We start from the raw sequence: 22,311 nt of genomic DNA on the forward strand, positions 1-22,311 counted from the left end.
GGGAAGGGAGCCACAAGTCTTAAGCACAATGTTGGGAAGAGGCAACTGTATCTATGCACAAGGACCTCTGCCTGTGTGTGCTTCATTTGGGGGACACACACACTTTCAGATGACAATAAGTATATACACAAACACACATGTGCACACACATGTCAATAAATCCAATAGAACTGTAGAGTCTGTTAAATGCACTGTACTCCACATAAGCATATTCAAGTTTCTCATGAAAGGGATACATAGAAATTACTGATGGTTGGGCTCCTTCAGAATGCCCTAAAGTCTCATCACAGATACTGATGCACTCAACTAAGGCAACAAAGCAGAAGCAGATATGTGAGATATGTCAGAGCTTTGACTCCTAACCAGAAGTTCGAAAATGTATCTTGTCACTGGGCAATATGAATGTGAAAGTTTTGTGCTGAGCGAAGCTCACACTGTGTGTGCACATGTATAAATAATGTATACTCACTTATAGACATTTTGGACAGCAGTGGTGACATACTGGATGGGTTAAGACTGTTTCATTACTTGAATCTACATATAAACTGCAATGATTTTGCTGGGTAATAACAACTGTTGCAACACTAGTAGAAACAGATGCCCCCAAGGTTTTCTCTTTTTTTTTTTTTTTCTCTCTTGGAGGTATCAAAATCTCATTGAGGCATTCTAAACCAAAGAAACCTCTGAATTTGAAAGAGGGTTAGTAGGGACTTTTATACCCTCATTGGGCATCCCAGAAGCTGGGACTCTCAGGACTGTGGCTAGATTTTTGCCTATGATCTGCAGATTATGCTCTTGCACCGAAGACTTGAAAGTTACGAGTTTGCATTTAAACAAAGAACCACCAGATAAAAGAGATGCTCTCTAAAACTGAGGGAAAAAAAAGTTTAGAGATATATGCTATAGATAAAGAAAGCGTTTTGCTGGGATTGTTCTCCGTGTTAAGGAAATGTTTATAAACCTAGTACTCCCAGGCACCTGTGATTGCATTTTCTAGGATTCTATTTAGTACTATGATGTCCATTTTACATTCAGCCCTGACCTATGTCACTGAAATAGAATAGGAAATAGCAGCCACTATCTGAGAGTAGTCAGTTCTAGAGAAGTTTGGTGCCTCCCCAAGAAGTCACTATTTCCATAGTCCTCCATCACGAATAGGGCTTATTTTTGTGATACTGTAACTATTAAACAGCAAGAAATGCCTATAACTTCAGAGCTTTCTCATTTCTGTATCTCTTGTCCTCTTCCCAGGGCTTTCTGATTTAAGGCAATAATGCTATACTATAAGTAGCCTCTTGTGAAAATACCTTAATTGAGGTCACTTAAGATTAGATTTCAGTCTGAAAGTCTACAGTTTATGGAGCAAAAGGTGGGGCCTGAAGAAACCACTGGAATGGCAGGTGTTTTAGTCAGTGGTGTAAAAAGATGATGTTTCTTGTTTCAACCCACGGCATTTTTACCCCTCATGCAGTGAGGAGAAAACACATAGTTCTGAAAAAGAACCCACACTACGTAGCCCTAATTTTCTACCTCTTCACTCTAAAAAGGATGGAAACAAACCCTACTATTCTAGAACCATTCCTGGGGATCTGCTAAGGTACACTGCTAACTGCTATAGACTCAGTGTTAAAGGACAAAAAAAAAATCTTCAGAGACTTAAAAAAGTCTTTGGAATATTTTGGTCAGGCTAGATCATCTTGATACTCAGTGCTAGAAATGATGCTTTGGATTAGTAATTTCCACATTCTGAGTTTACAGGAACACTGAGTCACCACAGCCTTTTCTCTTATAAAGGTTTAAGTGATATCAGAAATAGAAACTCTACACAGAAAGCCCTTGGGAATATGAAAATATTCTCTCTCAAGAGCAAGGGCTCTTCCATGCCCCTTTTCTGCCTCTATATGTAGCCTGAGTACCAAGGTAGAGATTGCTTTTGAAAGTTTGCCCCATGTAATCTGTTTCCTGGGTACCTAAGAGAACAGCCATTTTCTTCATGAAAACACAAAGAGGGGAAAGAGGCTGCTGCTGCTCCAGTAGGAAGTTATGTCTAGCCCCAGAAAGCCTGGTGGCTGGGTCAGCTCAAGCACTCTCTTCATGCACTGCAGGCTCAGGAGGCATTGGGTTCTTTGCTTTTTCTATGGAATTAGGGAGCCTATTGAAATTCTAGTGCACCCTTCCTTTTGTTTGTCACCAAGTCACATGGTTCTGTCTTCAGTGTCCTATTTTTTTTTTTAATTTCTTTTTCTGAGGAACAAAATTGGCCATTTAAATAAAGTTCTTTTCCAGTGAGTAAAGAGGTTTCTCAGAGCCAGAAATCACTCAAAAGAGAGTCTGTCGACCCTACCCATGGAAAAGCCCAGAGATTTCTCTAACCACTTCTTGCCAAACTTCCTAGTTTTGTGATTGGATGTTTCTTGGTTTAGCATTGTTTGGTGCTGAATACATTTTGCAATTCTTTTGTTCTCTGCCCTAGAGCTTCCATTACCCTGGACTTCAACTCATTACCAAATTAAAGAATTCTTTTAGAAGATTTCTTTTAAGAGTCAGGTCACAACAGAAAGGGCACCCTCCTGTTCTCCTAAATCTCAAGGGCATCTTGGGTTGTGTCTGCTCTTAGGTGCACCTTCCTTTTGTTCCCTTTTGATGCAGCAGCACACTGGCTATAGCAGAGGCAGACCTGATTTGATTATCTGATACCTTTTCTGCAGAAACATGTATCCCCTGCTCCCAGCCCCAACTAACCAAATAACATCTTCTAGAACAACAGAGGAAAGCTCTAGAATGGGTGTATATCCTGTGACTCCTGGCCAGATCTACCTTGCTCCCTGTTTTCCTAGGGGTCACAGGTGTTGGAGCATTATGGAGGAGCCCCAACAAGGAAGCGACATAAGCTTTTACTATGTTTTCTCAGGAATCGAAGGGGTTTTATAAGGGGCATACGGCATTTCTGACTTCTGTGCTGAGAGAAAACATTGAGTTTTGGGCATGGGCAGAGCACAGACAGCTGGTGTGCTTGTGCGAGGGAAGTACATATAGCTCAAGGCTTTAGGACTGAATATGAAACAAACATACCTGGAGGAAAATTTTCTCTTTTCATTTGCAGAATTCACAAATTCTTACTGTTCATGGGTTGAAAAAGAGTATTTTTGGAACTTACAGAATATTTTGGTGATGCAAAATAAAACCCTTATGACTTTTAAATACAGCAAACCCAAGTCTTTCTAAGGCTAAGAGCTACTGTGATCTCTAAGATGACTAGGAATGAATTGCGGCTAGAATATGAGCAGGAAACTATCCAGCACACTTAATCATGGCACAAATAGATTCAAAGCATTAGGAATTTGGGAAGAGAACAGTTTATAGTCTTTAAGACTGTTATTGGGAGCTAAAGTTTACCACTCAATTAAAATATACAGGAAACCATTTTGATACAGAGATTTTCATTTCAGATTTTTTTTTTTTTTTTTTTTTTTTTTTTGCTTAGCTTGTTTCTCAGTTTTTCCCCCTGTGTAGAGTTCTATCAGATCCATGTATTCTAATTATTTTCTTTTTCAGGATCATATTTCACACATTTGGGGGCCTTTTTTGTACAAATGTTGGCATTTAATAAGGAAAAATTGCCCATGATGCTGAGATAATACCAATGTTTTTAGTGCTAGAAAATATTATTTTTTATAACCATATCTAAATATCTTGAGATAAAAATTCCCCTTTCACTTTTTTTCCTTTCCCTTGTTTGGCAAATTCCATTATAAAATTATAAATTGCTAAAAAGTGTCCTTTCCATACTAGTTCTTCTTCCTTGTACTCATCCTAAGAAGTCTTAAATCTGGAACATTTGCTTTTATCTTATCTATCTGTTTCCTGGCTACTAGAAAGAATTTTTTTTTTTGCACTGATATCACCCTACCATGAAGTTCCAAATGTAAGATGACTGTAGGACTTGAAACAAAAAAATTAAAAATATCCACACTCATTCTCTCATTTTGAAGCAAATGTCTTTCCCTATTTCTAAAGATATTTGTGATTGTTTAATTTAAAAGTGAGAACCGACAATCTAAAAGCATCTCCATCCTTTTGAAACAGGTCCAGATTGGTTTATTTCCTAAAACGTCAGTTTGGAAAGTGGCCATTTGATGGGCCAGGAACATAGCAATAAACAACTACCTCTTTGCTCCTCCAGATTAGATCTGCCACTCTAATCCAGCTTCTTCCTCTTTCCACAAAATAATTTGTCAACTATTTTAGAATGTGACATGTTTGGGAAGGATAAACATACAGTAGAAATATGTCTACTGCTATGCGAACCTGGCTAGTCCATTTTGTCATGGACTACAATGATTATATCACCTCATTAAGAATTCTTTAGGGATCCTCCACCCCCTCTCCCCTCCACTTTTTTTAAAGAGACACTTCCTTTACAGGGAAAGGATGATAAGACTCCTCAGGGTTTCAAGTCACCTGCAGCTTTTTCTCTACATGTTCTACCAAAAGAAAAGGTGGATTCTAACCCAATTGCTTAGCATTTTACATGGCAAATCAGCATTAAGGCAAATGGGTCTATCTCAGATTTGAGAAACAGAAAGCTACATGTGGCCCATAATGGCACCTAAGATCAACTTTTCAGGAGGTATTAGTGAAAATTCTTCCTACTTTGCTAAATTTGAACAAAGACACTTTCAAGTCTACTACTGTTAAACAGTTAAACATATTTCAAAGTGGTTTTTGGCCTTCTTTCCTTTGTAACATGTATTGAGTGATTTCATGTCATTATCTTCTAGCTTTAAGAGTTTTTTTCTTAAGGTCAATCTTCTCTTTTTATTTTATGGGTGGAATCACTTGTTTTCCAAAATACCAAAACAATTCCATGACATAGTTAATTAACTAATGCTCCCTCTATTGGTGGTAAGTGGAAATATTAGTTTTACAACACTGATATTTTAAAAAGCAAAATTAGCAATAGAAAAATGAACTTACTTTATTTTGGAAGCTGTTCCTCACTAGCTGTTAAAACAGGTCAGTTTTGGACACACAGTTCTTGGTAGGACTCCTCTTAAAAATCACAATAGGTTATACTCAATAGTCAGTTAACCACCCAAGTGTACATTAAAACTTCTAGCAAAATATCCACTGAATTAAGCACTGTGGGACCAAATCAAACTCACAAACACTTCAGTTACACTAACCTTACTAAGCGTCACAAAGAACTTATGAAAAAGATCCAAGTTAACCAAATGTCTGAAATATATGAATAAAACCAATTTAGTCATTACAGAGTTGTTTGTGTTGGAAGATTTTCCCTCGTTTGCTGCACAGTTTTTGTAAATAAAATGCTGACAGGAAAATTAGAAGGAAAATTAAATTAAAATGTAATGTAATTTTGAAACTAAAATACTCTCTCCTTTCTTCTTTTTAAAACTGTAGTTTGGTGTTTTGCTTTGTTTAAAGGTTTGCTTTCCCCTAAGTGTGTTAAAATATGCCCAGCAATGAAATCACTTTGGGAGTTTTAGCTAGGTTTAAGAAATCCTATATTTGAGCTGGAATCCCTTCAGGACACTGTCTATAATGAAAATATCTCTATTATAATACCTTGATCAGGACCGAGGAGAGAAATCCCAACTAGGAAGAGAGAGTGGCATCTGGTATGATGCAATAGATTGGTGGTCTTTTGAATAGTGGATGTTGGCATCTGGGAATTTTTTAATTTCCCTAAAACCTCTCTAGGAAGCAAGCATTAATTAGTCATCTAAAGAATGATCATCTTATTTAGCCCTCTTAACCATGGTGGAAATAGTCAGAAGGTGATACTTGAAAGGAAAAAAGTAATTTTGGCATCAATGCATCTTGATCTGTAACAGGCTTCTCATAATGATGCTCTTTGCAGTTGGGAAGGGTGAGGAGCTATGGCAGAGTTTTATGAACTCCTCTTCCTGGCTGATCACAAAAGAAAAGACCCCATTTATCAAGACTTCTAGACTACTAGTGTTTCACCAAGAAAAAAAGTAGAGTCAATAGAAATTCTAGAATTGTAAGATCTCAATGAAATTTTGGAGAAGCAAGCAATCTCTGAAAGATAAAGTCTCTTCCATGAAAAAGAACAGAATTCTAGATGGATCAGTTGAAAAAAATTATTCAGTGGGGCAACTTAAGCTTGCTAAAGTCAAAGAACTACATATCAAAATACAAAGCAGCAATTCAAATTACAGCAGGGATGGGCTGGCCACAGAGGCCCTCATCAACCCAGGCAATACTTAAAATAATAAAAATTAAGAAAAATTAAAAAAAATATGAAGAAAATATCCTTCCTCTCTTTCAAATATAACTATAGTTGCCTTTTATTCTTTCTATCTGGAAGCAGTATCGCTAACCTTAACAGTCTTGACTTACCAAAAAATATATATATGTGTGTGAAATAAAATAAAAGAGAAGGAATTGGTGGCAGTGTATGCAAAACCAAAATGAAAAAAAATTACTTTTAACAATTTCACTTTTTTTGTTTTTTTTTTACACAAATACTGTTGTAAATATATTAAAAAAATCAGCATTCTATCTGGTAAACGTCACTTTTGCCCCTCTATAAAATTTTGAATTAAAAAAGCCTCAAGAACTTTTTATTGTTCCCCCCACCCTCCATTTCTCTTTCTTTTTCTCTTCCACAAGAATATATCCTGACACTTTTTTTTTTTTTTTTGCAAAGATTGTTGGAAATAATCCTTCTCTTGTACCTAGAAACATAGGTGCACATTTCTGATATCTTTGTTTTATCCGCATTCCTGCCTTTCATGAAAGTCCCTCTTGATTGTGCTGAGGCTGTGGCTCAGCGAAGACACTGAATAAATACGATAGCCACTGTTGCTTGTTGCTTGTCCAAGTCTTCCTGGCTTCTGCTGCAAGAGGGGGATATGGAAAAGGTGGGCCAGGGTGTGTGGACCCGGGCAGAATCTGGGGGAGAAGCCTGCCATTCGTCTTTCTTTCCCACACCACCGAACCCACTGCCCTTCCCACCCCCACAGCCCTTTTATGAAATCAGACAACGTGGTAGGTGGAAAACAGCAGGGCCTTTCCTCTGGGTTTTCAACCAGAAGTGATATTCCACAGTTTTAACTGGTTACTGTGAAGTCCAAGCGGCCAGAATTGTGAAAATGTCCACTGAAACACTGCAAGCGGTGTACTTAAAGACAGTAGGCCTTTTAGATTTTGTTATATAATTTTTGTAGTGCTCTTCACAAGTGGAAATTTTTTTTTTTTTTTTTACTTTTTTTTTAAAAGATTTTTTTGTAAAGAAGGGTTGTATTTAGAGGCCAGTAGCTAGAGATCCAACCAGTGGACCTCCTGAAGCACTACCAGGCCTTAAGGCCACCATCCGAGGGAGACTGGGAAAACTATTATTCACCCAAGCCTCCGGAAATGTAATGTACCAGCAGGCAAAAAACAGTTCTTCATGTAGTACAAAAGGAAACGAAACAAAAACAAAAACAGAAAGTAAAAATGAAACCAAAACATTTCTTAAATTCTAGTGCCATAGCTTTTTTGTTTGTTTGTTTTTTGTTGTTGTTTTGTTTTGTTCATAAGAAAGAGAGAAAGATACTACTTATCCGTCAGACACATGCATCCTCATGTGGTCGTTGAACTGCTCGATTTGGTCAAACTTTGCTGGGCAGACGGAGCAGACGTAAGTGGTCCCCTCCGTGCAGGCCACCACACCTGGGGGGCCAGCGCGGGCACCTGGGGGTGTGCCTGCAGGGGGAGTCCCATTGCTGGCACTGTGCAGGGCCACGTGTCGCTCCAGGAGGGTCTTGTGAGAGAACTTCTTTTTGCAGATGTAGCACTCGTAGGACTTCTCTCCCCTGTGGAGGCGCATGTGCACGTTGAGGGAGCTCTTCTGGGTGAAGCGCTTGTTGCAGATACTACACTGGTATGCCCTCACTCCTGTGTGTGTCACCATGTGCTTGATAAGGTAATCCTTTAAGGAGAAGGAGCGCCAACAGATGCTGCATTGGTGGGGCTTCTCACCTGTTGATGTAGGAAGAGACAGCAAGCAGGAAAGAGCGAGATATAGCAAGGGATGGAGAATGAAGGAGAGAAAAACAAGACAACAAAAAAGAAAAACAAAACAATTAAAAAAATAAAATCTGATTGCTCAATGGATCATTCTTGATTGAAAAGTCCAGGCCCTCCTAGCCTCTCACGTGCAGAGAAATTTTGCTTTATGGTGATGCCGGGATAGTTTTGCTTTCCATTTCCCTATGCCAAAATGGCTTTCTTGGAAAGCTACCAGATATTCCCCACTAAAAGTCTTCCAAGTCACTCTGTGGAAAACGGAGGGCTACTTTTCAAGGGGGTCACTTTCAGTGTCCTGATTAGGGGATTTTAGTGTTTCCCATTAACATTATCAAACAAAAATAAGAAATAAGAGAGAAGAAAGATCTTTGGAGACATGGGGTGCTCTAGAATCCTTGAGAACTAAGAATATTGGTCACTATAGCTTGGTTCCTTGGGGAAAGTCCCCACTTCTAGTAGTCTGTCTTATAAATACATCTACGTGTTGATTGTGAGTTTTGAAAATATATGCCAACATAGGAACAAGTCATTTTGAAGAGTTATACTTTCAAGTTTATCTGCTTTAGACAGAAATCTTCCTAACATGTAACTTAAGGGTTAATTGCCTGTTCTCTATTGACTGTACTGAGCTGCAGATTGGCCTCATCGGGTGTAGAGGCTGAGTAGGCAGTGGGCAACATGATGATATCAGACTCAAATGGTCCTATTCAAATCTGGGCACCAACACACTATACACCACTCTGACAAATCACCAAATGCCTCTGAGATATATAGTCCTACTTACCTCATTGTGCTGGTGTTGACATAAAATACATATGAAATCACTTTGCAGACCACCAAGAGCAGTGTGGGAATACATGCATGGTATTCTTATTACAAGGATACCTCCCACCCCCATTAAATGCTTCCATATGCATTTTGAACTCTTGGGTCAATTTTTAAAATAGTTTTCCTGCATCCTCCTTTGCTCTCAGCCTGTTGGCAGAAACCCTTGTTTCTCCTCAGTTTACTGCCTTGGTTTGGCTTAGAAACCAAATGATCAAGTTTGTTACAAACAGTAAGGTAAGTAATAATACTCAGTAACTTAATGACTACATGAGGTATTCTTAAAGTCCATGGGCCTGTGGCATCTCTTTAAGATAATTACTTAAAGACTTATTTTCTTTGTGCTATTTGGTCTCAGCTCTGCTCCTGACAGGTGAGATGAACTGCGTATTTGGTCAATCTCTCACTTCATTACTGATTGCGCAGTATAGGCCCTCACCTCAGAGAAAAAAGTCCTTCTTCCACATACTCTTTCATGATCCAAACTAAAACCCAAAGCCTCTGAAACTCCTTAGGGTAATACTGCAACATTTGAACTATGCATCAAGGTAAGAAATCTTTTAAAATTTGAGCTAACTTCCATTTAAAATACATGCCTTGACTGTTTTTCCTTTTTTCCCATTAAGAAACAGAAGAGCTTTGATGAATCATGGTAATAGCAGCAACGAAAACAATCGCCATGTATTGAGTGCTGACTATGTAGCAGGGTTGCTATTAAGTGCTGCATGTTCATGATCCATTTTACTAAACTTTCTCTCATCAGGAATTTTTGTTGTTGTTGTTGATTTCAAACATAAACAGATATGTTTTGAAGCACACTGACCAGACAGTATGATGCATAATATCACAGAGTTAGAAGAGAATTTTACTTTTAGATTAAAACAGGAAAGTTTAGGGAAGCCTCATTGCTAATAATCTCAATTTGCTGAAGACTTCAGTCTATGCACGTGTTTACATTGGTACTTTTTTTTTTTGAAGTAAGACATTCCCTAAGAGAGACAGTCATGCATGTTTTTAGCCGAAACATTTCTGTCAGCTGTAAACATGCCTGGAACTCAACTGGTCTTTGCTATCCTCCTGCTTTCAGACAATTTATAGAGGCTATGATGGGCTGGCCAAGTATCATTTAAAATGTGCCCACCTGTCACCTTTTACGGGAAACGTGCCTTAAATTCCAGATGGTATTTTGGCTGCTAGGAAGTTGAAACTTCACCTATGTTAAAATGCTCTGCTGTTTGAAACTTTCACCTTCTGTGTGTTTTTCCTCGAGGCAAGGTCACTGATGAAGCCTTTTTATTTTCACACTCTTCTAATGTGTCTATAAATTGATTCTTCACAGTTGTCATGTTTCTCTCCATAGCATATATAGGTATGTTGTTTGTGTGCCTGTAGTATTGGCTCTACCATTAATTACCCATGTGACCCTGGGCTTTTTATTTTTTTTATTTTATTTTATTTTTTTTTGAGACGGAGTCTCGCTCTGTCGCCCAGGCTGGAGTGCAGTGGCCGGATCTCAGCTCACTACAAGCTCCGCCTCCCGGGTTCACGCCATTCTCCTGCCTCAGCCTCCCGAGTAGCTGGGACTACAGGCGCCCGCCATCTCGCCCGGCTAATTTTTTGTATTTTTTAGTAGAGACGGGGTTTCACCGTGTTAGCCAGGATGGTCTCGATCTCCTGACCTCGTGATCCGCCCGTCTCGGCCTCCCAAAGTGCTGGGATTACAGGCTTGAGCCACCGCGCCCGGCCGACCCTGGGCTTTTTAAGTGTTTTCATCTCTCTGGGTTTGTTTCATTTTCCGTATGTGAAGAGTTGGACCAGGCACTTGCCACATGGTCCTTTGTGGATTTAGCAGTCCTCAGTCCATGGTGGACCACAAACCCTGAGGACTCTAGTCCTGGCCTTGTCAGTGAATGACCTGAGGGCAACCTGCTTAGTCACTGAATGCATTACCAGCCCTACATTTTAAATACGACAAAGTATGCTGTTCCCTTCCCTGCCACAGAACAATGGTATGTTACTTAATAAAGAGAAATGTTTGCAAAGCACTTGGGAGCTCCTTAGAGGAAGGTGCTGTCTATAATTACTGAGGTGCTATGATGGTGGAGTGTAGGTATTTCAGAAACTGTCTTACTAAATGGGGTGTATTTTCAGATTAGTGAGGTGCTCACAACCTTCACTTCTGTATGAATTTGAAACACAGTCACTCAGCAGGAATGAATGATTGTGTTTTAAGAAAAAATTTTCCCCATGATTTTCTTGTGTATTACTTACAGCAATCCCAAAATGGTTTTTGATATTATACAATAAATGGATGAGGTCTGTTGATTGTTGCTCTCCAAGTAAAAAAACAAAAATGAAGATAAATGGTCAGAGATGGCTTCCCAGGTTTAAGCCTATGGTTAGGAATGCCAAGTCTGATTTGTCAGAAGGGGACACAGAGCAAAAAGTGGATACTTGAATTATAACATCAAGGGGAAGGTCATATAAGTTCCTTCACTTTAAAATGATCTATTTGGGCCTATACAGATGTAGGAGTCAGATATGAATTCCATTTCCTTGGCTGAGTAACTTGGGCATGTCATTTAACCTCTATAAGCCTCAGTTTTCTTATCTATAACTCGAGAATAATCTAGTAAGTATCTGTTTTGTGAAGGTGTTTTGAAAATGGAAGAGATAAAGCACTTAGTACAGAGCATGTGGTCATTTTAAGAAAAATTAAACTGTTCCATTTATCACAAAGCAACCAAGGATAAATGAAACCAACTGCGAAATGACTTGCATGGCATATGGAAGTCAATCCTGAATTTTTAAAAATTTGTTTCAGATAATCAATAAAACAAGTGATTATATTGCAGCTACGTAATTCAGAGTTTGGGGTATAGTCGACTCTCTCAATTACATATGTGAATGGCAAGAAGTGGCCTATGGATACAATGTCAGCACACAGCACAGACAGAGGATTTCCTAGGATAGCTGCAACGGAGCACTGGAGGCACAGAAACCAAACAGCAAGGGAGGAAATTGAGGGAGAGGCAGTGCCCTTTACTGCTTTGCTAAGGGTGTTGGGCATGGTAAAAATATACATTTTTCTCAATTTTTCAATGCCTGCTCATCACCTTCTTCTCATGAACCAGCTCTGACACTTAATCTACCATGACTGAAAAGTGAAAAAAAAGAGGAAGAACGATACTGCTTAGGTTAGAAGATGCAGAGGGTTCTGCCAGAAGCTCAGAAAGTTCAGGTAAAAGCCATCCTAATGGGTAAAGACACCCAACTTTGAATAGGAACCTCTTGCACTGGGGGCTCAACAAGAACCCACTTATTCTACTGATTTTTTCCCCCTCATTTTAACCAAGGCTTCTCCTGAGCTGTGAAAAGGACAATGAATGCTGTTATCAGGAGATTTTTCAGAAGCACTGTTCCTACCTAACTCTCCTGTTCTCTCTGCCTCCCCATCATTTGCCCTAGTACAATGCCTTCCTCTTTCGTGGGTATAGTGACAGGTCAAAAAACCAGGACAGGGTACTTGATGAGACAGCAGGCAGCAAGGAAGGAGGAGAAAGAGGAGAAGGTGGGTAGCGGAAGGTGGCCAGTGGTGAGGAGAGCAGAAGGAATACTTGAAAGTGCAGGTCCTCTGAATGGGGAACATCGAGACTGGACCAGAAAATGGGGAAGGTTCCATATTAACAATGGAAGAACATTCAGATGGAATCATATGGAGCTTTCACTGGCTGCAGAGTGTAGTCTCCACCAAGAGACGTCTGTTTAAAAGAGGACCCACATGGCCGGGTGCCGTGGCTCACGCCTGTAATCCCCGTACTTTGGGAGGCTGAGGCAGGTGGATCACCTGAGGTCAGGAGGCTGAGACCAGCCTGACCAACATGGTGAAACCCCATCTCTACTAAAAATACAAAAAAATTAGCTGGGTGTGGTAGTGGGCGCCTGTAATCCCTCCCAGCTACTCAGGAGGCTGAGGCAGGAGAATCACTTGAATCCGGGAGGTGGAGGTTTCAGTGAGCAGAGATGGCATCACAGCACTCCAGCCTGGGGGACAGAGTGAGACTCTGTCTCAAAAAAATGGGGTGCCCACACACCTGAGATATCAGTGGTGTGATTGCCTGCCAGCCTTTCTGTTCATTCCCTGGGATGTGATCCTGTTGCCAGCTTGGACTGTGAGGTTAAGAAGGACTGCCTATTGGGAACATGCTGCATTGACAAAATATCTGTGGCTTCAGTGACAACTAAGATATTTTAGTTTTAAGCAGAACTTTGGAGAGTTTCATTCATGTTACTTGACTTTTCTTACAATTTTGTGAATACAGTGGATATTAACATCCCTAGAAAATAGCATCTCCAATTAGAGAGTTGTACTAACATCTTGAAGGTCACCTAAGAAGTCAGTAACACCTGACAGTATAAAATACTAGCCCAACCAGATTATCTTCCTCTCCCCTGTTAACAATTCTTTGTTCTCTGGATTATGCTGCAAAATGTATGATGCTACTATAACACATATTAATGGCTTTGATAGTTTTACAGCATTCATAATTGTTTTCTCATAAATTATGTTATTCAATTCACAGAGCAATCATGTAAAGTAAGTACTACAGATCTGAAAAACTGAGGCTCAGGTTGGTTATGGAACTTACCCAAAGTCACTCAGTCAGAAAGTGGTAATATCATGGCTTTCTCACTCCAAACCTTATACTTGTTCCTTTACACCCACTGGCTTGATATAACTAATAGTTCAAGCTCCATATGAGGATTAACACATTATCTTTGTATGACTATTATGGCCCAGTCACCAATATTGTTATGCTACTATTGTTACAATGTCCATTTACATTGAATTCATGGCTGAAATAGCTGACTTTCTCAAAGTAATAAGCAAAATTACCCTATGTGCAAAGGATATCAATAGGCTAAAAATAGTCACCAATGAATGGGCTGTTGATAATATGATTCAGAAAACGCCAAAACACTTATCTTTTATGGGTAAAAAAAACCCACAAAAGTGTGAAGACAGATATGTGTACAATGTATTCTCTAGCAAATAAAAAAGAGAAAAAAAGAAATTTAAAAGTCTTGCTATGAAAAGAATGTATCTGTGTATAAGTCCCTTGAATTAAATTCTTCTGGAAAGCATGTTCACATTTTAAAATTTTCTTTTATTTATTTTATTTCAATAGTTTTTGGAGACCAGGTGGTTTTGGTGAATGTGCAAATTTCCGAAATGAATGGGCATACGAAAGTGTGATATACATGTATATATACGTGTGTGAAATGTACATCTCTGTGTGTGTGTGTTTCTGCTGTCACAGAGCTTACATTCTAAGGGGAAAGTGTTAAGCTAATACATGAAGATATAAATAATACAAGTCAGTACTGCTAAATACCAGAAGGGATACATTTGCCCTGTGACCTATGTAATTTGGAAAACTCAACTTACCTCTTATATGTGATTACTTTCTGTGACATAATTTATCCACCACAAAATCAAGCTTTGATCTACAATTTTGATTTACTTTTTTCTAAACAGATTCTTAGCAGTGGAATTTTTAAAAATAATGTTATGTAACAAAAGCAACCTGATGCCATTCTTCTAATTACCCAGGCTCACCTCTCTAGGGGACTGATTCTCAACTTCAGCATGAACCAGGGCTTGTTACACAGATTGCTGGGCTCCATCGCCTGAGTTTCTGATTCAGGATGTCTGGGGCGGGGGTGAAGGGTGGGGGAACATAATTTGCATGCTGCTAGTGTGGGGATCACGCTGCTCCAGGGTTATCTTTGAATTTTCCCTATTGCTTGCCTTCCATATCCACGTTGACACCAAGGCTTATCCTTCTTATATTCTCTGTCTTTCCCTTTCATTTCCATTCCTTTGACTTCTGCTTTTTTCTCTTGATGGAAGGGGGTAGAGGTGAGCACTGCTTTGTTCCCTGACAGGATGGTTTGTATTATCTTTGTTTTTTCCCTCTAATTCTGTTGCTTTCAAACATGCCCTTAACTCTTAGTTTCCTTTCTCACAACTTTTATGCAGCTGCAGTAAGTGAATGAAAGAAACTCCTAGAGATAAGGAAGTCCTCCGTGGTTTTTTTAGCAGTGGATAAAGACTGGTTAGGTGAGGAATTTTCATTTTTACTGTTACAAAAATTGTTAAGGAATAAGAAAATTCTTTTATGAAGAACATTCAAGAGCAATCTAAGGAGTATAAAACAGTTCCAGTGTTTAAAAAGAGGAAGGATACATGTCAAGCGTGTATTATTCAGAGACAGGAAATAGAGCAAAGCAACTCAGTGTCTCCCGGGTAGTAGGGGCGAAAAGTAATAATTGATGAGGATTTTTTATTTTTCTAATTAAGTAACACTTTGCCTCTTCTGAAAAGCTCTCACATGCATCATACGTTTACATCAAAAGGCAGGAAAAAATCATTTTTATTTTAAACTCAAAGAAACAGAGGGTTGTGAAATTAACTGACTTGTTGAAGGACACACAGCCATTTAGAGGAAACAAAACTGGATCCAAATCATCTAATTCCAGTACAATCGTCTTTCAGTTATGCCTCTACTTTAAATTTTTGTGTTATAATCACAATGAAATATGGTTTACAACTAAAGCTTCCTTGATTGTTAAAGGTAGAGCTTAGCTCCAAAGTCAATATGACGGACTACTTCTTTGTCTCAAACACATTTTTTTTTTTTTTTTTTGAGACAGAGTCCTGTTATGTTGCCCGGGGTGGAGTGCAGTGGTGTGATCTCTGCTCACTGCAACCTCTGCCTCCTGGGCTCAAGTGATCTTCCTACTTCAGCCTCCCAAGTAGCTGGAACTATAGGTATGCAGTACCATGCCTGGCTAATTTTTAAAGTTTTTGTAGAGCTGGCGTCTTTCCAAGTTGTCCAGGCTGGTCTCAAACTCCTGGGCTCAAATGATCCTCCCACCTTTACCTCTCAAACTGCTGGGATTACAGGCGTGAGCCACCATGCCTGGCCCCAAACACTCTTTCATGAATGTGGATCATTCACATAGAGCAGTACAAGATTTTAACTGGAATCTGAATCTTAGAATTGATTCTCTTCAGTTTTTTTTTTTTTGTTTTTTTTTTTAAGAGATGGGTACCCAGGTTGGCCTAGAAACTCCTGGGCTCAAGCAATCTTCCCGCCTCAGCCTCCTGAGTATCTGGGACTATTGGTGTGTACCATCACACACAATTTATCTCTGCAGTTGTTGAAAGCAACTACCATCTATATTAAACTTTGCAGTTACTGAATTGCTAAGACAGTTACTCTGCAGGTCTATTGGTTTGCATAGTAGCTGTGATGGAGAGAACCCAAATGTCTTTCTTTTTAACTTTTCAAGCGATTCTTTCTTTTTAGGATTCTTTTTAGAGTATGGGTGGGAACACAGAGTCCAACCCTACTCTTACGAGTATCCCCATGCTCCCTAGAACCTTTTAATACTAATATTTGGACTTTTTGCTTTGAATTTTTATCACTTCCACTGGGCTCTTGTAAAGTTTTGAGGTTCCATTTTTTTATGTTTTCCCCAGAAATTGAAAAGAACTTTGTTTGGAAATGTGAGCTACAACGAACCCAGGTCTTGAATTATTTCCACATGTTCCGGCTGTCTTGCTTTTTGAAAATCTAGACCAATTGTTCTAAAACTTTGTTAGGTTAGGGGATCCTTCAGTTAGACAAAAGTCTTGAAAGACCGATAGGATTTCCAAACTGCCACTGCCAAATAATTCTGGAATGAAAGGGAAGAGCATTACTTCTTCTAAATTAGGGGCCTGATTGATATATGCACATTATTACTTTCAGATGGGGCTATATTATACACACCATTACAATAACATTCATAATTTACTGAGGATGTTCATAATTTACTAGAAAACTGAAGTTCACACTTTCAGCATAACTCAGATTAATAAAATGACTCTACCTATAGCTTTTGCATCTATAATGTCTGAGTGCACAAATCCTTTGTTGGTTTTTTCATGTCCAAATCTAGTTATCACAGTTAACCACAGAATCTTTGGTGAATCCATTGGAGAAATGTATTTATACATCAAGAAGATATTTTTTGGTAGTACACTGAAAATTTTATGTTGCAAATTTAAAGACTTACCTTAGTATGTGATCTAACGGGATGTGTGAACTTTGTATCTGATAGGTCCACTTGAAGAGATGTACAGAGGGGAGAGTAGATATGTTTATGGATCCAAGACCAGCAAAGTCAAGTTTGGCTAAGGAGATACTTTCAAATGGTCCTTCCTATACCCCTCCCCACAAGTTCCTTAATTTAATGGCTTATAAATCAGCTATCCGGGGGAGGAAAGGATATACACTATGTGATAACACTCTATAAATAATAAGTTGCTACAAAATAAAAAGATTACTATTTGATTACTTCACCTAATAATGGTGATACCTAAACCATATGGAAAATTTATTGTGATTGACCTCAGGTCATTCGTACATTCACATTTATCCCTATAAATAAACATAGCGACTTACCACTACTCAAATTTCTTCCTAAATTCAGTAGTGAGTCACTTTGTTTATTTGCAAGTGTGAATACTGTGATCTTTAAAAACTGATTCTCATAAAAGTACGCACATTAGTTTACATAATGTCCTGACTTACACTGCAAAGAAGGCAAAATTGATCGTAAGTAATGTTCTATTTGAGTTGTACAATTCCATGTTTGATGCCTTGTCTCCATCTCTGTTGCTTTCTTTCCCTTCAGTCCCCAATCTAAACTTTGCTGTTTTATGTCCTGTCTCTTGGATTCCTACTAGTTGACCTGAGAAACAAGGTTGTTTTGAGAAACTAATTTGTTTTCATGTATCAGAATTCGAGTATGTAACTTTTCCCTGGTAAATTATGTGTCATTTAATAAGGGTATTCTGAGGTCAGGCACAGTGGCTCGTGCCTGTAATCTCAGAACTTTGGGAGGCTGAGGCAGGCAGATGGCTTGAGCTCAGGAGTTTGAGACCAGCTTGGGCAACATGGTGAAACCCTGTCTCTACAAAAAATACAAAAGGTAAACGGCCGTGGTGGCATGTGCCTGTAGACCCAGCTACTTGGGAGGCTGAAGTGGGAGGACTGCCTCAGTCCGGGAGGTTGAGGCTGCAGTGATCTGAGATCATGCTACTGCACTCCAGCCTGGGTGACAGAGCGAGACCTTGTCTCACAAAAAAAAAAAAAGATTTTCAAATATAATGATCATCAGTGTTGCAGGTATTCTTAGGTCCAAGAGAATCTAGGTGAAATCACAATCGTTTAGGTACTCACTTATATGGAGGCACATCCATGGAATGCCCAATTCTATGTGAATTCCATATCTCTGTCCCATTATGGAGCTAAGAAAAAGGACTGGCTGAGAGATCAGGAGATCTTAGCTCTGGAATCACAGAATCCAGGGATGAAACACAATGTTGCCCATCTTGATGACTGAATCCTGTGCACAAAATCCCTAAAAATGTTCATCCATTCTCTCCTTGAATGCCTCTAATTACAGAAACTCACTCCATATAAAGGCAGTCTATCCGATATTAGAACAGGTCTGATTGTTAACAAAATTTTTCTTTTGTTTTGTGGAAAGAATCTCCTGATAGCATCTAATCACTGGTCTAGTTCTACCTTTTGGAGCCAAACTATACAAACTGGACGTCTGCTCCTCTTAACCATCTTAATAATAGCTACCACTTACAGAGCACTTATTATGTGCTAGGAACTACCCTGAAGATTTCACATGTAGTAATTTATTCTCAAAACAGCACTATAAGGAAGGTGTATGATGCTTATTCTTATTTTATATGCAAGGAAACTGAAGTACAGAAAAGTTAAGTAATTTTTCCAAGGTGACAAGGTTTAGTAGTGGCTATGGCTGAATTTAAAGACAGGCCATCTGGCTCTGGAGCTCCAACTCTTCCTGACTACAATATGCTGCCTCTGAAACACAAATACTTGAATATGGCTTATATGATGCCCCGAGTCTTCTCTTCTGCCATCTGGATATCCCTAGGATATCCCTTCTCCATAAAGGATTTCTGTGATGATGTCCCTTGGTGGCAGGGTGCTTTGTTCTTATGATGGGAGGAACACAGTTGGGGCTTCTAGAAGAGGCTTGTGGTGGGGTCTGTTTAAAATCTGAAAGATGATCCCAAACCTTCCCTTCTACCTGCTCTCTTACTTTGCCTTCCCACAGCCCCCCTCAGCCCCTGCTGCCAGGCCTCCAGGTGGGGTGGCACTCACCTGTGTGTACGAACATGTGCTTGACGTAGTTCTGTTTGGCGGTGAAAGTCTTGTTGCAGAGAGTGCACTCGTAAGGCTTTTTTTCGCCTTGCCCACTGGCTGTGCTGTGGCCTGCGGATGAGGCCAGGGGCTGTGGCGCTGGCAGCTGTGCAGTAAAGGTCGACAGGCCGGGCTGGGACACTGTCACAAACTGGGTCTGCTGGCCTGCCAAGGGCTGTGGCAGGCTGAAGAGGAAAGGCTTGGGGCCACTGCCCGCGGGCTGGGTAGTGAAGAGGGCTGGCAGGTAGGTGTTGCCAGCTGTGCCAATGACCTGTGTGTTGCTGGTCAAGGTCAGAGGCATCCTCAGGTTGCTGGTGAGGGTTTCTGTCTGGCGTAAGTAGAGCTGGGTACTTGGCAATGGCTGCCCGATGGACGTGTTGACCGAAGGCTGTTGCAGGACGCTCTTGTCAGAGCTGTTGCTGACAGTGATAACAGTGTTGTCCATCTCCACTTCATTGCTTCTCTCCGGGGAGGAAGCACCTGTTTCTAGCTGGTTTGGCTGCGGACCACCCTCGGCAGGGGCTTCCGTAGCCTGCTCAGGTTGGGCGGGTTCAGCCTGGCCGTCCCGCGCCGCCCCAGGCCCAAACTGCTGCTCCACCGAGTCAGGCTCGGTGCCTATGGAGGAGCTGACGCCCGAGTCGAAGCTTTCACCTTTGGGCTCACTCTCGGTGCCCTCTGCCTGGTCTGTGTCTTCCGTGCACTCCTCGGATTCGTTGCGCTCCAGGATCTGCACCCTTTGCTGCCCGTAGTAGTCGTAATCGTCCTCCATCTCCTGCTTTATGTGGATGTTGCCCACTAGGGTCTGGATGCGCACAGGCCGGGGCTGCTTGCGGCAATGCGTGGTCTCGGGGGTGGTGGACAGGTAGCGCTCCATCTGCTGCGAGCGCTCATGGATGCGGGTGATCCAGCTGGGGTCTTCCATGTGGTGGTCGCGGGGCAGGCCGAGTGCAGTCTCGTGGTGGCTGACCACTGCACCGCTGTAAAAAGAGCGCTCCCCGCTGCCATTCTGCATGGAGCAAGCGTAGAGTGCCGAGTAGATCCTGTCCACGCTGTGCTGTGGGTGGCTCTGCAGGTAGCCCGACTCCGTGTCGCTGCTTTGCCCTGACGTGCCTGACTCGGGAGTTCCCCGCGGCGTGTCCTGGCCCGAGTCTTGGATCCCCGGGAACACATCGCCCACGTTCTGTGACACGATGCGCGTGCACTCGTCGATGACTGTTTTGATCTGCAGGATGCTGGCGGCCGTGAGGATCTGCAGAGCTTCCGACTGCGAGACCCGTAGCACGCCGCTGTACATGAAGTCAATGAGCTTTTGCACTGACTGCACTGACACCACTGACGGGATCTCGATGTCGCTGTAGCCAAGCAGCAGTTTGTCCTGGAAGAAAGGGCTGCCGGCTGCCAGCACGCAGCGGTGTGCGCGCAGCATGCTCCCGTGGATGCGCACCGTTACGTCACAGAAGTGGCCACGGTTGCGCTGCTCGTTGAGGGTCTCGAGCACGGAATTGCTGAAGTTGTGAAGGTTGATGCTGTGAATGCGCTCGGTCATCCCCTTGCAACTGATGTCACCTGCAGCATGTCAACGCAGACACAAAATAGGCATGGGTCAGATCTAGCTGGCTGCATTCGTAACACCTAGGTTTCAGGTGAGTAATGCTCATGGCTCCTAGAAGCACTGCCCTTACATACGCAAGCAGGGAGATGGACAGGCTGCGGCATACAAGCTGTAGGTACGATGGCCTGAGGGAAAAGGACCTTGAATTTTGCTCCAATTCCGGCCTTAGCGCCGCAGCCATTTTGGGTATCCATGTTAATTGCCCAGAGCTTCGGCTGAGTTACAGTGGCCTAATAACCAGATGGTTTATTTGCCTGTTATTCCTATAGCTTCCACAAAGAACTGAAAGGCAAATGGAAGACTTGTTCTTATGGCACACTATACCTCCACTTTATTTTTATCTATGCATTTATTTACTTTGCCTTCACTTTAGACAGGCCTAAGCCCAGATTCTTTGGGAAAGTTTACATTTCCCTCAACTTATCAAAGTCCCTTATTTTATTCATACACAGTGACCATATTCATAGTTAACAAATAAACCCCCTTCCTATTAAGTCATATGGCATATTATCAAAACCCACACCATGTATGCAAAAATTCGTGGAAAATTCAACCCAGACTAAGACGTCTACCAAACAGTCATGACCATGCTTTCCGGATGATGGATGGGCTACAGAAAGCAATCTGCTTGCTAAAGGGGCACTCCATGGCTGCTTTCTGCATCTACTCATTCTTCTTGTCATCTCTGACAACCTGTTTGAGCACTTTCTAGGGTGGTTGCATGTGATATGGAAGGTTTTCTGAATTTTCTGAGGCTTAATGAAGAAGGAATGTTAAAAAGGTCAGAGATGGCAGTTCTGACCCAGGAGACTAGAGTACATTGGCGATCATATTTATTATTCGAGCAGGGCACTTTCAAGAGTGAAAGGGAGCATTGTGAATAATTAGGCCAGGATAGCAGGAGTAAACCAGAAGTGGGATATATGATCTCCTTGGGTAATAGGGTGCTTTATGTACTTGCCACAGGGAAGTATTAAACAGCTCCCAGGAGGAAGGCAACAGCTATGTGGAGGCTGCAGATAGCCTGACCCAGTGCCACCCTTATAACATAGGCTGTATGACAAGGGATAATATTGATAAGATTTGGATTCAGAATGAGAAAGAAAACAGGTGGCTACAGCAGATCTTAGGGCTTTTCTATTTTTCTAGTTCACCTCTCAAACGGCTCTAGAGAATTCCCCTGCAAATAATTCTTCAATCTGATTCCCCACTCTGGCCTTTACAACTGAACAATCAGCTTGAGAAAGTGAAGTGAGTGGGCTTTCAAAACCAAATGGCCCAAGCACTGATTGTTGGCTTGTGACCCAAGTCTCTCCATCTTGTGAGAAGCCACCTGAGGGGTAATAGCCTGCAGACAGGAAGAAGGCCTACCTCCTCAAACTCTGATAGAAGACTTGTTCAGGAAACTCAGTTCAATGAGCTTTTCTACCTTGCTTCACTCAATCACCCTCACATGGTATGAGCTTAACTTAATAAATGTTCAATAATACAATTTGCACTAATTTGTGTTAAGAG

General features: G+C 41.0%; 1 protein-coding gene and 1 long non-coding RNA gene across 8 annotated transcripts in view; one reads left to right on the plus strand and one right to left on the minus strand.

Moving 5' to 3' along the window:
* Nucleotides 1-616: 616 nt before the first annotated feature.
* ZBTB20 (zinc finger and BTB domain containing 20) overlaps nucleotides 617-22,311 on the minus strand; it is an 831,659-nt gene continuing 809,964 nt past the window's right edge. For 6 of the 7 annotated variants that reach the window (XM_030941361.1, XM_030941349.1, XM_030941352.1 and 3 more), the window contains 2 exons: nucleotides 19,146-20,750; nucleotides 634-8,013 (listed from right to left, as the gene is read on the minus strand). In XM_030941361.1, the coding sequence (XP_030797221.1) occupies nucleotides 7,592-8,013; nucleotides 19,146-20,730 (2,007 nt within the window). In that variant the 5' untranslated portion in view covers nucleotides 20,731-20,750 and the 3' untranslated portion in view covers nucleotides 634-7,591. Of the gene's footprint in view, nucleotides 8,014-19,145; nucleotides 20,751-22,311 lie in introns of all 7 variants that reach the window. The other variant, XM_030941363.1, reaches the window with a different exon arrangement.
* LOC104680814 overlaps nucleotides 20,683-22,311 on the plus strand; it is a 37,560-nt gene continuing 35,931 nt past the window's right edge. Inside the window, exon 1 of the long non-coding RNA XR_750510.2 lies at nucleotides 20,683-20,827. This is a non-coding gene — a long non-coding RNA (uncharacterized LOC104680814). The remainder of the gene's footprint in view (nucleotides 20,828-22,311) is intronic.

Source organism: Rhinopithecus roxellana, chromosome 1, assembly GCF_007565055.1.
Source record: "Rhinopithecus roxellana isolate Shanxi Qingling chromosome 1, ASM756505v1, whole genome shotgun sequence".
NCBI lineage: Eukaryota > Metazoa > Chordata > Mammalia > Primates > Cercopithecidae > Rhinopithecus > Rhinopithecus roxellana.